The sequence below is a fragment of the Rhamphochromis sp. 'chilingali' genome (assembly GCF_963969265.1).
Source record: "Rhamphochromis sp. 'chilingali' genome assembly, chromosome: 14".
Classification (NCBI taxonomy): domain Eukaryota; kingdom Metazoa; phylum Chordata; class Actinopteri; order Cichliformes; family Cichlidae; genus Rhamphochromis; species Rhamphochromis sp. 'chilingali'.
The window spans coordinates 25,406,356-25,422,777 of NC_137941.1; the positions used below are offsets into that span (position 1 = coordinate 25,406,356).

Genomic DNA, 16,422 nt, shown 5'->3' on the forward strand with positions numbered 1-16,422 from the left:
TTTATCAATGGAAAGAAGATCACTGTGGCTGACAGTGATGTGGCTCACAGAATAATAAGTTTTAATGCCTTAACCTGCTGATATGTTATGTTTGTTTCTGTTGCTTCTATAATAACATCTGGTTCTTGTGAATTTGTAGCATTGCATAATGAATATGTATACAAACCAAGAAACCTGCCCTAAAGCAGGTCAACCCACCTCTATCATTTCTCTTTCATTGTTTGCCCATGTGCTTAAAGAACATAGAAACAACAGCATAACCTGGTACCTGACCATTAAAAAGGGGCATAATTGTATTTTTCTCAGGGCAAACTTTATTGATTGACCCCTGCATCAGAAGATGTTTCTCTGTGCTTCAAACAGGTGTACAAAGTAAAATATGTGAATATCTTGCAGGTGTGTGTACTGCATTTCACTGCAAGGTGTGAAGAAAAATAGCAATCCAGCACATTTATACTGAACTAAAGCTTCCTTCTAACCTTGTAAATGCTGTCAGCATATACTATAATTTCAGAGATGAATAGCAATCGTCTAAGGAGACCAGAAGAAAAGTAATCAGAGCACTCGAGATGAAGTGGAAATATTCAGAGTTGGAGGGGTTTTTTCTTAAACATTGCTTTTCAGAGCTGCTGTTTGCAATGCTTCATGGTGGGCTCACCTTCTCTGAAGTGGCACCACTGCTGTATGAAATCCATGTGATTTTCTCTATGTCATAGAAAAGGGAGTTATTTTCATGATGGTAGACTGCTCATTTAACACAGTCCTAGTATAAGAGAGCTGAAGAATTATCACAATAACAGTTTAAAGCATCTTATTGAAAAGTTTAGACACGTGCTACCCTGGCAGCCTTTTAGGAATGATGTAAACGATGGGAAATCTCAGCTGGATTCAACAAAAGGATCACTCTTTTTACCAGTGCAAGCAAGTGCCTCACTTTTTACAATCATTTATTAAAGAAATGCATAAAGAAAATCATGAAAATCACGAGTCTGATGGGGTACTGTCATCACCCTGCCCGGCAAGCTAACAGGAGGGCCTCGTGGACTCCTGTGAATGCGACAACTGTAGGTGTATCTGTTCAAACTCGCAGACAAGTTTGAAGCTCAGTGAGCTCGGCCTCAAGGTCAGGTGTCACACGCCATATTTTCTACATGAGGTAACTGAAAAACTGACATCATAGGTATATCTGCTGAGAGGTTGAGGGGGAACCACTGGCTGCTGCCGGGATTTTTCCTTGCTGGTGAGGGATTTGGTAACAAAAAGCTCGGGTTAGAAGCCTCACCACTGGGTTAGGGTAAACTTTGAACAAAATGAGAACTGTGGGTTTGCAAAAGATTGTGAAGAATAACATGTCACAAGTGTTTCTGTGTGCTGAGTAAACATTAAAGACGAGATTTTCATCTTCAAACTGTCCTTTAGACACGAAGGGGAAAACACAGCAAAAGGCTGACGGCTTTAAGCAACAAAGTGCATTCAATTCATCCTGTGTCTCAGAAACTGCTTTCAAGGAGACGTTAATGAGACTTGTATTAGCAGCTGTAAAATTATTCATTCGCCCTTCTCTGACCTTGAGTGCTGATATCTTTAAAATTAGCAATAATGTAGCTCAGGAAAAAACGTCTACGTACTCCCCAGATTAAAATTTCTAAGGATAAAAATATCTGCAGCTACACTTTTGCCCAGCTAACACGCCTTCTTTTTGTATATCTGTCAAAACAGATGCTGGTGCAGCTCTTCCCTCTGACACAAAACACACACCTTGTTAAGGCCGTGTGTGCGTGTGCATGTGTGTTAGTTAGTGATGGTCCTCTGAATAACCCCATGCTGTATATGTGGAAAGAGGCACAGATGCTTTTCTTCATACACTATCTGAACCGCCTGAAATCCAGCCAAGATATTATGTACAAATCAAATTTGCTTGTTGAAAATGAAAATGATTTGGTTACTTGGGTGGGCACTTTCCAGCCATGGTTATAATAAATCATGTTATGAACAGGGCAACAGTTGAAACAGGACATTAAAAGTGGAAATAGAGGAAATATTTTCTATCTGAATAATAGCTTTACAAAGAACAACTCCTTTAATCTTTTTCTTAATCTATCTGTTGAGCCCTCAGCACACTCGGTTTCAGTCCTTTTCTCTTTTTTGATGATGATGAAAGTTATGATATGAATAAGATACTTGGTGGGTCTTGGTAAATATTACTGATTCTGTAATCCAGGTCAGGGAGTACCATTCAGAAGGCTTCATCCTTTTTCATGTATCTCAACAACAGTTCATTCGGTTCATGAGCTTATAAGCGTCCCATATAGAGTTATAGGTCGGGTTAATATCCAATCCTTAACAAACCCTAACCCAGATAAACTTTGACCTGGACCCGGACTGGGGTGTCAAACTCATCGGGGGCCACATACATCTAGCTTTGATCTGAAATAGAGCGAAACAACAAAATTTCTCTTTCTGTCAGTGTAAAGATGTTTAACCATACAGTTAATTCTATCCAATATATGAAAAAGAAGCAACCTTCCATCAGTCCATCTCAGCTTTTCTAGTTTTTCACAGACTCTGTGAGCGTGTCCTAAACAGACCTCTTTACTTTATGTTATGTTTTCACAGCCTTACACGTACAAATAAAAAGATAGCAGTCAAAGCATTACTTCTGAGCTATGCGTGCGCTTTAGTTGGCATGCAGCGGATGAGACAGAAACTGGTTTAAATTCCTCTCGTTTCTTGCATCAAAGCTCAGCATGTTTCTGTCTCCTCCACAGATGAAGAGACGGGTCTGGAGGTGCATCAGGTGACTCGCCCTCCGGGCTTCAACGCCAATCGGCGCCGCAGCAGAGCTGTGCTCTATCACCTGTCAGGACACCTGCAGAAACAAGACAAGAGCAAGCTCAAGATCAACAATGTGAGTTTCTCTCCTTTTATATTTACAGCTACATCTACATGACTGAGGTTTCTCTGTGTGGTTAACATCTTTCTGCAGCAACCCATGAAGCTGCCACGCCAGCGTCGGGAGTTTCCTTACACGTGAAACAAGCTGCACACTAACAAAGTCAAGAACTTTTAGTTAATGTATTTCTTTTTTTCCATTAACCATGTCTGCTGTGGAGGTCCCAGAATGAGGACAACGCTGTAACGCTCATTAAACAGCATATAGCTCTGACTGTATGTCTACCTTTGCTTACGTCAAATGTTTTTGTTACATGTCAGTTTTATGTGAGTTATTCCAGTCTGTTCAATCAGCGATGTGGACACAGTGAAGTGTGGAGCTGTTGCTGACTAATTCGAGGAGGTTTTTTGGATAAAGATCAAGCGTAGGGCTTGGGTGGGTTAGCAGTATTTCCACTATGTTTACGTGAGAAGCATTAAATTTAGGAATGTAAATTCACTGGCTGCAGGCTAAGTTTGTGGCCAGGAATATTCTTTTCATATTAGAATAAAAACGAAACATGTTTGGATGCCAGAGGAAGTGTTATTGTATGCCAGGCTGGCTCCAGACTGCCTCTCATTCAGTCATTAGCTTCACACTTGGGACTTTGGCACTGGTGATGACACTGAAGTGACAGAGTTAAAATCATGAGTTTACTTTATTCATGCAAAACTTTTAATTCACATACATGTTATGCAGCCATGAAAAGATTCTCCAAAGACTGGAGATGGGAGAAAAAAAAAGTTATTGCCTCATTATGATGAAAGGCAGTCAGTTTAATTGCTCCCCTAGTTGCAACAGCAGTCCCTGAACTAAACAACGGGGAAGCCACTGATAGCATAGTAGCTTGTATTATTTGCCTTAGCATGAGTTCAGACTGAAAAAGAGTTGAGCATTAAAGCAGTGCACCCGGCTGTTGGTGCAGGTGTGTGGTTTAAAGTAACAGAGACAACACAATCCAAATATTTCAGCTTGAGTAAATGATTGTGTGTCAAAAAGCAAAAGATAAAGATAACCTTTATTAGTCCCACGTGTGGGATATTTGTTGGGTTAAGGCTGCCGACCTTTGCCAGCGCCATCTTACCCTTCCGACCATACATATATTACAACATCACATGGGGAAGACAGGTCAGAGAGGTATAACAATGGGAAATGCACAACATGAGGAAAGATGAGGAGAAAAAATAACTCCTCCCAGACTGAGCTCCAACAGGGAGATCAGTTTGAGAACAGAAAAAAACACCTCAGCACATGAATCAGCACATCTCACAACGTAGAAGACATAAGAGTGAGTGTAGGTCTGTGTCAGTGTACATGCATATGTGTGCGTGTGAGAGTGTGTGTGTTCATGTTTAGCTGAGAGAAAGTGTCCCTTAACCCAGTTAGGCAAAAGTCAACAATCTTCGGTCGACACGGGCGACCCTGAATGAGGAGGGAGAAAGTCACAACACAGTCTTGTTATCTAAAGGAGAATTGTTATTCCCGTCAGCTTTTGCCTTGAGCATCCAGCTGGAGTCAGGAGGCCTGCATGAGATGAAGATGGTAGTTGTTTTGGTTAGTGCGAACAAACTGCTTCCAATTTTACAGTTCGTCTAATGTCCGTCACTGGTCACCAGGTCTCTCAATTCCTGTTGTTCTTCTTCAAGATGTTATCCATATAGCAGAGCCATGAGCTTCTCCAAGATCATATCCATATTGCGTTCAAATAAACACAGTCTGAGTACACACAGCCAGCCTTGTGGGATTTTGAACAACTGTAGCCGCTTCTTGTTCTTCGATAAGCCAGGTCCAAGCCAGCTCCAATCAGCCAGAACTCTGTTATTATGGTTCCAAATTGGTAGCTGTCGTTGAATGTCCCCCATCGAGAGTGTCATCAGACACACGATGCATCCGACCATCGAGTATCCAGCAGCAAACGTCTCCACAGGACAATCAGGCTCTCCCAAGCCCAGAGTTGTCAGTTTCGTTAAGGGACCAGTTAATTAAATCCATAATTCGTCTTTAGGTTTTAGGAGAACAAGTCTGGGAGACTCTCTTAGGGTTAGAGAATAAGCGAGACTATACAAAAGACATGAGAAGCCAAGCAGGAAAGATGAAGGAGAGCCAAGAGAAGAAGAACACTGCAAACTGACAACGAAATGTTATGAAATGGGAAATTATCATTACTGCTCAGACCTGGCATCACAGGAGATGATGATTATGGCTGTGTGTTAGTGAGCTGACCTCTCTGTAGGTCTGCTGCAGTCCAGCGGGCAGCGCACACCCTGACAGATGGCGTGAAGGACAAGAGGACTATGCTTGGTTTTGGTTCACTCCGTGGTAAAGCAGATCTACATTTAGTTGATGTCAGTGATTAGGAAACATGCAGAACGATGCAGTTTGCACCCTGCATGTTCAATGACCACCAACCCAGGGCCATCATTATTTGCTTTTTTAACTTCTCAAAAGAGGGAAATTCATAACTGTACAAAAACTGAGAAGCAAACGAGGAATCACGTGATAGCTAATGATCTAGAAACTCTAATGACTCCTGACCCAGGCTAAAATAAGCAGTCAGGACATAAAAAAATATCTTATGGGAGGTTCATGTTGTGAAGCACCCAGTTCTTACTCAGTAGGTCTTTATTACATAATGAGAATCTCACCGTTACCCAAAGAATGACTCTTTAATTAAGTAAAGTAATCAAAGAAATGATTCAGGCTCTATGTAATCAGTAATGTTTAGTGTCTGCAGAGTCAATCAGGAATTAATGGATGTATAAGTTAGATCAGATAATATTGAGCTAAACTTTACCCAGTGATTCACTAATATAAAAATCTCACTGCCAGTAAATAAACATCTACTCTAAATTTCACTAATGAACAGATTATCAGCTACCAGGTGATTCCTGATTTGCTCATTATTTGCTTTAAGTCAAATCATTTTTTCCATTACGTGTTGACTTTCTCACATAAAAATAGTCCAGAATACAAAAAACATTTACATTGATGGAGCTCATTAAACAAACCCAACAAAACAACAATCCCATTAGAAAAATGAAACAGTATCATTTGTATTTCAGACTAAATGCCTGTCTGTACAGTTCATAAATGGTTTATGCTGGACATGCAAAAATCATGGTAAACATAACAACTCAGGCTCATAGTTCCATGAACTGGATAAACTGAAAGTACAGCTACGTCAGATTTTTACTTGAGTGCAGAGAACCTCACACAGGAAACAAAATGAGTTCTTTGGTTAATCTTCCTGATTCCAAAGGAAATGAATGAATTACAAATAAGATTCTTTTTCATAAAAACATATTTCACAGGTGTGAGAGTTAATGCTTGGAACCAGTGGTCCCACATTTCTTCTTCCTTCTTAGTGCTGGGAAAACCATTTTGTCAGTGTTGGTAGACTTTACTCAAACTCTGCAAAAGCAATAACCCACTTATGAATGGTTGAAACTGTTTTCATGGCTGCACTGTTATATCGAGTGGAATGAATCTGAAATCTCCACTCCTGTGGATTTTTATAATGCCTCTGCACAGTGTGAGCTTTCGAAGCTTGAAGTGGCTCGATAAGTGTGTGCACAGGGCCGTGTTATCGTGGCCCGGCAGAGGGACAACGAGAGAGATGTAAAAATCTGAAACAAGAGAGCTGTTGACATCTGTCTCCCTCTCAATCCAGAACATGTTTGGGGAGAAGCCTCCAATCCCGGAATACAAAGTAGCAGCCATTCAGAAATCTCGCTTCATCCTGCTCCACTATGGAACCTTCAAGGCCGGCTGGGATTGGTTAATTCTGCTGGCGACTTTCTACGTGGCCGTCACTGTGCCCTATAACGTGTGTTTCACGGTCGGGGGAGGGCGGGATGAAGGCAGCGCCTCACGCAGCCCGCCCAGCGTCAGCGACATCCTCGTCGAGATCCTCTTCATTTTAGGTAAGATAGTGTGCCGTCTTCTCATGTTGGTGCTTTCTTCTAACCATCCATAGAACTTGTTTCCTTTAGCAAGAAGTCTTAGAAAGACTGGACACACCTAGAAAGTAGGAACCAAGAAAATGAAACCTGAATGTTTTGTACCATTGTTTAACAAATGCTGAGGACTTTTCCTTCACTCTGTAGTCTAACTCGTCCCTCTGTCAGTCTGCTTCTTGGTCAAAAGAAATGTGTTTTTGGCTCATTTTGCTCCTGAAAAATGATGGCTGTCTCACTCAAACTAGACAAGAAACTGTGTCTCAGTAGGGTGTTGTGGAGGTTGTAGGGGTTAAGTTGTGCTTTGAATTTTGAAAACATCTCCAACAATCTCCAGCAAAGTCTTTCCACAGTCTTTCAGAGCTTTGCCTCAATCTTCTATTGACACTTGCTGTATCTCATAAAATGCAGCATCTTAAATCAAGAAGCTCACACTGAATTTTTTGGACAAGAGTCTAGACTTCCACTGGTCTCGTTTCCATTCCTTGTGTTTCCTGGTCTCCCTCAGCCGTGGTTTTCTTAGTAGCCTTATAAGCTTAATGGCCTGATTCCCAGTCTCTTCCAAAAAGCTAATAAAATAAAATGTGTGTGCTGCCTAGAGTCTGTCAAGCATTAATGAGGCCACTGATGAATATGAGAGGCTGTTAATTGTTGATTTGATTCTGAGGCTGGTAACTGCAGCAAAGGGAGCTGGTAGTCTTCCTTTTGTCTTCATGAGAGTCTGTGTCGTTACAGCAACTGATCATTCTGGAAGAAACTTTAAGAGTTCTTCTGTCCTGACCTAAATTGATAAAGTAACGATGGACTTGCCATAATATGAATTAATACAATAGCAGTTGAGCTCTGTTTCCTGTATACCAAAAAAAATACCTTGACACAGCAGAGCGGAGGCTTAAACTACAAATAAATACCACCAGTGGACTGCTGAAAACTGCCACCTGTTGTATGAACTACCTAGTATCCTCATTATCAGCTCTGTAGCTTTATTTGCTGCCTCTGCTAGCATAGCTTTGCATTATTCACATTTATCTTCTACTGGGCCTTGGCGCAGGCCTTCAGTTCATCCTCTACAAACGGACTGATTTATAAATGGAGTGATGCTTTAAAGTGACAGGTATCAGCTGTGGTCAGTTTACAGTAATGCACTGGTGCACAGCAGCTGACGTGTTCTTCGTCAGCGTGAGTTGACACGAATTTAAATTTAAGCTGGTGTTACTCACTAACTTCCACCTTTTAACCAACTTTATTCTTTCTCATGTAAAGGCAGCATATAAACAGCATACTGCACGTATAGAGGATGGAAATCAGCCAAGATAGCTCATCTGCTTACATCTTATTGAATTCATTCACCCACAAAGAGCAGTAAGAGTAGCAGCAGCAGCACAGGTCAGCTGTACACTAAGAAAATCTACTGGAGCCCACAGTAGAAATCATTGTGAGCTCAACTTTTAGTTGAGTAAAAAAGTTGAGTAGGCGTGCTGTGTACACACTCAGAGCTGTGTGCATGAGACGACCGTATTGGGGTTGTGCTCTCTCTCTTTGACATTATAAAAATCAAAGAAAATAAACACAATTTTGTGAAAATAAAAGTGAAGTCTGAGCTTTTGGGATACTTGAACATTTTTGAAACTCTGGCCTTGTTCAATAAATTCAATAAATTCAAATTCAATATGAACAATTGTAACAGCAAATGAGGAAAAAAACATTAGGCCAGCTTAAGAAATCTCTTCAAGTGTTTAGAAACAAAAAGAAAATGGCCTGAATGAGTGGGTGTGCAAAGAACGTTTTACTGGCAGTGTAACTGTTGCAAAATTCTTTTTGATTATATCAACTGTCTGCTGATGGGAAGTTAGTCAAACAGCCTTTGTCTGATAGGCATGTGACTCCTAATAGAAGTTCTCATTATAAAAGTTCTGTTCAAGTTTTTAATGATGAATGTTGCAGGGAAAAGGATATGAGCCATTCCACAATAAGCCATTACATCTGATTGTTAAGTCATTTCCCAGAAAACAACAGGCCTCTTTGTCCTCGGTCATGTCCACCCTAACTGCAGGAAACTTACATGAGTGCTCTTCAGCGGACGATTTGTGTTAATGGGAAAGAGTGAACACAAGCTCTCCATCAATAAACTTTCGTAATGAAATTACACGAGCCACCCGCAGTTAAATGTCTGACTCCTGTCAGTCGATATCCCATTTATTAGGACTAATAGGCCGTGCCTATTTATTGATACATTCACCAGCAAACAATAGTGGATTGAAATAGTCTGCCGGGACACCTTTTATTCATTCATTTCGTTCCTTAATACCATGCAGTAAAATTAAAATCATAGAGCAAACATTGAAGAGCTAATCATGACTGTTTGTCTTTTTTTATTGTCGTGTTGTCCTCGTCTGTTTTTTTTTTCAGCAAGCTTCAAAGCCTTGGCTCTTTGAATAGGATCATATCATACTTTGAAGGACTGGGTGGTGCAGTTGCTGCGTTTAGCTGTATGTTGTGGTTCTTCTGGAAGCAAGTCATCAGAAACCATCTTGAAATTCCCCTGGTTGTTCAAAATGCCCTACAGCTAGAAAATCACTTACCCTGAGAGAGTGAGCTAGTTTCTATTGCACTTTGCTGATGTCCGTTCAATTAAGCTTAAGCAATTTAGCTTTCACAAATATCTTATGAGTAATTTGTCTAAATTGAAAACAAGCAATAACTATATATATATACGGTACTATATACTATATCATGTTTTTATTTTTTTAGACCTCTGTTACAGACTGGCAATTTGTCCAGGGTGTACCCACCTCCCGCCCTATAGTAGCTGGATGGATCCCTCTAATAAACAGTCTGATTATATTCTCACATTGCATGAGAGTTTATTCATTAAGCATCCAAGTCCAACAATATTAGAGCTACTTTATCAGTCAGAGGTGAGCTTCAGTTACTCATCTACCTGTTTTACAGCCTCCTTAGTGTATTAACACCTGAGGTAACAGCAGACTGACAGCCTACACTAACTGCAGATGAACAGCAGACAGAGATGACTCTGGGGTTAAACTTGAGAAAATACATATTATTTTTATTATTATTTAAATGCGAATTATTGGTCTGTTTTTTATTCCTGATTTATTGCCAAGTTATGATATTGTTTAAATATGTGAAAATATATTGTGCGCAAAAATGTTTTGACACACAAACCTGCCAGCCACCCTCAGCTGTTAGGAGGAAATGCTGGGTGTGGCTATTTATGTCTTTAATCCACTATAGATGGATTATGCACTTGAACTGTGAGGGGTATAAAACCGGACATATAGTGGTGGTGTTTTAAAAACTGTACCTTTAAAAATAAACAACTAATGACCATCTGAATCTGGTGTGTTAAAAAAAAAACTATCCCTGTAATGGAAGCATCTCAAACTGTATCAACACACTTTTATTTCAAAAACATGATGAAAACTACCATAAAAGTATCTTTACCCCAAGACATTTACATTTGGGGCTATAGAGCCACATTGATTCTGGACTAGCTCTCAACTCCACTGTAAACTAAAAGTGATTTTTGCTCACAATAAAGGGGAACGGAGCTTTTAATATCAGGTAGCAACAACTGGTTGTTGCTGACAGAGGTGGGACCAAGTCATTGTTTTGCAAGTCTCAAGTAAGTCTCAAGTCTTTATCCTCAAGTCTCAAGTCAAGTCTCAAGTAATGTCAGGCAGAGTCGAGTCTCAAGTCACTGGTGTAAAAGTCCAAGTCAAGTCACAAGTCTGAAACTTTGAATTTCAAGTCCTTTCGAGTCTTTAAAAAAAAAAAACGAAAAAATAATGTTGCAGTTATGCTAAATGTAAATATTAGACCATGTAATTTTAAAATCTGTGTTTTTCTCAACACATGACAAAATAGTGAACTTAGAAAATATACACAAATTGTGAAATTGCACCTCTTTAAAATGCAGCTCAATTAAACCTAGCTCCAAGAATAATTTTCACCGACGGTTCTGAGATAAGCTGCATGTTATTCTTGGATGCGGTTGTAGGACCAGCTTTAAAATCGCATGACAAAAATATCATACACATTAAAAAAAAACTGCATCACCAACGTAGCCTGGACAACATTTGCTAGTTAGATGAAGTCAGCTATCTCATCGTAGCATATTTATATGCATATTTATAATCATACGGTTCTTGGAGTGAGTGCACACACTCATGAAGTTTAGTAACTTCCGGTCACTGCAACAAGCCCAGGTACAGTTTACCGACATGGGTGCAGGACCTTGAAATGCACCGTGTAGAAAGTAAAGACCATCGTACGTATCATAAGTTTACCAGTCTCACAAATTGTCGTCATAAATACACATTTGTTAACCGTTTATTAATAGGACCTTTGAGCTCAACGGTAATTAATTAGTAGTGGAAATAATTTCTGGTACGCGTTACAGAAATGTAGCAGTGACAATAATATTGTATGCTGTAATCGTACTGGGCAATTAGTGATACAAAAAACCTGTTTTATCCTGTGAATAAAAGTATATGTTTTTGTCAATGTACCATAATAACAGAAGCGAAACGCAATATTGTGTCAGGACAATTCACTATTTATGCACAATAAACAAAGGAGCATAGCGCGACAATTTCTGTTCAGCGCCAGACTTGCTTGTAACCTATATCACCAATTATGTTATGAAAATGACGTATTAACTACTAAAAAACACTGACCTTCGTGTAAATGCTTGGAGCAGACTAACCTGTGAGCTGGAGTGTTCTGGGACGTTATATTTGATCTTTGAATGGCTGCAATCCAGGCCATCCGTCGCGTCTTTGTTACTTCGGAAACATGGCTCGAACAATTTCTCTTCAACGAGGTAATCCGATAACAACCGATCTCTTTACCCGTCAGCTTCCCGTGGCTGTCATGCGACCAGCTATTGCAGTTAATAATACAACAGCTTCTTGACATTTTTGTGTTTCTTTTTATCGCTGTATAACTGATTTTAATTGAAAGCCTGCGTGCGCTAGTACCGCTTGCCACGAGTTCCCAGAATCCTTTGCGGTTCTACCCGTGAATGACGTCACATTTTCAATCTCTATATAATATGCATGTTAAATTTTATATTTGGGGTAAAATATAAAGTCTTTTCAAGTAAACCGGTTCAAGTCCAATTCAAGTCCCAAGTCATTGGTGTAAAAGTCCAAGTCAAGTCACAAGTCTTAGAACATTTTTTCAAGTCAAGTCTAAAGTCATAAAATTAATGACTCGAGTCTGACTCGAGTCCAAGTCATGTGACTCGAGTCCACACCTCTGGTTGCTGACATCCCAGTAAAGATACCCCTTTGAAAAAAAAGTGCATAAATTGTTTTTTAATACTGTGTTGTTATTTTTATTTAAAGTAACCCATGCATGCTGTGTGTATATGACTCATTGAAAAGTAGCTGTGCGTTTACCATGCATCACTGTAATTTAAGTGACACTTGATTGCTGCTGTTGTTGTTGTCCTCTGCAGACATATTGCTGAACTTTCGAACTACATTTGTGAGCACGTCGGGTCAGGTCGTCTACGACGCCCGCTCCATCTGCGTTCACTACGTTACCACCTGGCTCTTTGTTGATCTCATTGCCGCCCTGCCCTTTGACCTGCTGTATGCTTTCAATGTCAGCGTGGTGAGTCTCCCCTGTGTCTTACTGTGTGTGTGTGTTTCTGTCTGTTGACATTTGTGTGTGACCACACCAACAGAACCAAGAATCAAACAGTGTGAGTGTGACAAATCAGCCTACATAATTTAAACTAGGGCTGCTCGATTATGGCAAAAATGATTATCACGATTATTTTCACTGAAATTGAGATCTCGATTATTTGACGATTATTTATTTAACAATAACAATGTGTTGAATAATGGCTTTAAAGATTGTCAAAAAAGATAATATAAAATAGTGTGCAAATACTGATAACAGTGCAAATGTTTGCAATATAAAAAATAAATGAAAAATGTAAACATCTATGTTTAGTGAACTTTGCAGTGTTGCTCTGTGGTGCAGCTACGACACTGTAGCAAAGTTTACACACTATGTCTACTTGATCCACGTCTGACTCCGCGAACCCATAATGTTTCCACACCACTGAAGTTTTTTTTACCTCTCTTTTCAATCAACGGCAGTCACTCTCCTCTCCAAATAACTTCTGCTTAGCTTTCCGAGCTTCCCTCGGGTCCTCTTAATTGTTGTGACACGTTCGAAACGCAGAGAGGTGCGCTCGATTTGCCACACGGAGCAGCGCAAGAGTAAAGCACGAGGGAGGGGCTAATAATCGGCTCAGTCATTTTTAATGATCGTTGAAAGCCCAGATCGTAATTTCGATTAAAATTCAATTAATTGAGCAGCCCTAATTTAAACCCCAATAGTAAAGTTAAATATTTGAATACTGACATGTGTTCAGTTTCCATTCATTTTCAGCACTAACACGGTGAAGGAAGTGAGCTTTGTTTTTAAAGGGAACATGAATGCATAATGTAACAAGCTCCCATGTGAATTCACCACATCAACACCAACATGTCTCATGACGGTCCACACACTGCATGTCTCACAAACAAAAAAAGATGAACTGATTACACACGCACATATATACACATATATATTTGTATATAAAGATTAAAAATGTTTGATTTCATGTGAGTGAATCCATTAAAGCTCCAACTTTTGAGTAAAACTACCAACTGTTTGAACAAATGATGTGTATTATATACAGTATCCCACATTACTGAGTGTCAACCTTTCTTAATGATTCATTTGATTTAAGAAATACAGTGAATGAAATATTGCCAGAGCGCTGAGATTGCCTGTATCTCTGTGCAGTACTTTGGCGTCCACCTGTTGAAGACAGTCCGGCTTCTTCGGTTACTGCGGCTGCTGCAGAAGCTGGAGCGCTACTCACAGTACAGTGCTGTGGTCTTGACCCTGCTGATGTCCATGTTCGCCCTGCTGGCCCACTGGATGGCGTGTGTCTGGTACTTCATAGGTCGAAGGGAGATTGAGAGCCAAGGATCATCAGACATAGGTTAGTTCGCCCTTTTTTCATCTCTAGAAAGCATCTGTGTAGATTAACTCAGTCACTGTTTTGCTCAAGTTTAATTTTTGTGTTAGGTGTACGTTTCTGTGTTGTATTACTTTGTACTTCTACTCTATTAAATTTCATTGGACTTCCTGACTTGTTCAACTAGTTATGTCACGATTGTGAGTGTTGGGGTCGTTATTCAAAAAACCGTAATGTATCACATAGTACTTGTTAGATTTATTAAAAAATAATAATGCAGTATGTCACATAATGACTAGTTAACAATATGAGCCTAAGGGTAGAGTCCCACACACTCACACAATCCTTTATCCTAATGGGGACCCACATGCAATTTTACTTTTAGTGTTGATGTATGAAAAACACAGAGCAAAGGGACTTCGCAGAGATTACCACAGTGATTGGACTTTAGAAACATGTGCAGTGCTGTGAAAAAAAAGTATTGGTGCTCTTCCTGATTTCTTGTATTTTACTAGATTTGTCACAGTCACAGATCATCAAATACATTTTAATATTACACAAAGATAACACAAGTGTATACAAAATGCACTTTTAAATTATGACTTATTAAGGAAGCAACGTTACCCAAACCTACCTGGCCCTAAGTAAAAAGGTAATTACCCCTTAAACATAATAACTGATAACTGATTGTGCCACTCCTGATAGTAAGAACTGTAAACAAGTGTTTCTCATAACAGTCATTAGTCTTTCACGTCACAGAATTGTTTAAAGTACTCGGGGCGATCGTGGCTCAAGAGTTGGCAGTTTGTCTTGTAATCGGAAGGTTGCCGGTTCGAGCCCCGGATTGGTCGTTGTGTCCTTGGGCAAGACACTTCACCTACTGCCTACTGGTGTTGGGCAGAGGGGCTGATGGCGCGATATAGCATCCTCACTTCTGTCAATCTGCCAGCTGTGGCTACAACTGTAGCTTGCCTCCACCAATGTGAGAGTGAATGAATAGTGGAAAGCGCTTTTTTGGGTCTCGAAAAGCACTATATAAATGCAATCACCAGCAATCACCAGTCACCAGATCTCAGTGGATGTGCAAACAAGAAATCTTCAGCACCTGTGTGATGCTGTCATGTCAACATGAACCAAACTCTCAGAGGAATACCTCCAGGTCGTTACTGAGCCTATGCCATGAAGAGACAAGTTCTGAAGACAAAAGTGGTCCAACCCAACCGTACTTAATAATTGTTCCATTTGTTTACACATACCTTTGATGGTAAGTTGAGGGTGTGATGTTACAGCCATGTATTAAAAATAGAATATTACTGCAACAAAATGAGCAAGCTCAAAGATATATACTCAGAAAAACAGAGATATGAAAAAGCAAACTGTATTGGTAATGGTAAAGAACGGTTCCTCCATCTGTAGATGGTAAACTGGTTATTACAGTGCTTTTCTACTCATGCGCTACATAATGTAGTAGCGGCTGTGGCTTAGGTGGTAGAGCAGGTCACCTACTAACTGGAAGGTTGGTGGTTTGATCCCAGTCTGCCAAATATCCTTGGGCAAGATACTAACCCCATGTTGCTCTCTGATGCATCCATCAGAGTATGAGGTGTGATGAGGTCCAGCTTTGCAAATTGAAACCTGGCTGTTCCAGTCTGCAAATATTCTTGGGCAAGATACTAACCCAGAATTTCCCCGCGAAGCATCCATCAGAGTGCGAATGTTAGGCAGAAAGCTTTTAAATGTAGAAAAAAAGTGCATAAATGAATGGGTAACTGAGGCATGTTGTATGTTGTTGAGAAAAGGCACTATAGAAGAAGCAGTCCATTTCCCAGCTCAGTACTTTCTGACTACCCTTTTCACTCTGATGAACACTGGAGCAGCCATGGGTCAAACCACCAATCCTCCCAATAGAAAATGACCTGCTGTACCTCCTGAGCCACAGCCATCCAATGTCTTAAGCCTTTACATTTAGCTGTTTGTAACACCAACCACTGACAGTTGCCTTGGGTAGGCAGAGGCAGGCTAGCTGTCTCTAGGGTGTGTGTCTCTAGGGTACTAGGGTAACCAGCAGACATGGAATCCTCTAATTTTAACGTTGTACAAGAAAGATAAAGTATATTTATTCTTTATCTCAGACAGGGAAGCTGCTTTTACGATAATATTCACTTGATGCCATGGTGTTAATCAGGCTGGAAAAATTCTCCCTGAAGCAAGTTAACGGCCCATTTCCTGTTTGTGGAGAGCTTTCAGTGACAGTTTTTAACTGTCATTACATGTTTCACACACATAATGACAATTGTGCTCTACTCAATTACACTGTAAGCATTGTCCTCAGGAGATTATTCTAGGCTTCCCAAATGGAAATTTAAATAAGATCTTGTCTCATTGTTTATCCACTTTGCAGTAATGACAAAGAAAAATCTAAATTCATCCTCATTCAACTTTAACTATTTGAGCACTCACCTAACTTGTCTTGCTCCAAAGTATACCTATCCATTGTAAAGCAATAACAGTAATATTGTATTAGG

At 40.0% G+C, this 16,422-nt stretch overlaps 1 protein-coding gene across 2 annotated transcripts in view; it reads left to right on the forward strand.

The window, feature by feature from the left end:
* Positions 1 to 16,422, forward strand: part of kcnh3 (potassium voltage-gated channel, subfamily H (eag-related), member 3) — a 203,680-nt gene that overhangs the window by 154,278 nt on the left and 32,980 nt on the right. For both annotated transcript variants that reach the window (XM_080903067.1, XM_080903068.1), the window contains 4 exons: positions 2,769 to 2,908; positions 6,603 to 6,855; positions 12,374 to 12,531; positions 13,720 to 13,921. In XM_080903067.1, the coding sequence (XP_080759193.1) occupies positions 2,769 to 2,908; positions 6,603 to 6,855; positions 12,374 to 12,531; positions 13,720 to 13,921 (753 nt within the window). The remainder of the gene's footprint in view (positions 1 to 2,768; positions 2,909 to 6,602; positions 6,856 to 12,373; positions 12,532 to 13,719; positions 13,922 to 16,422) is intronic.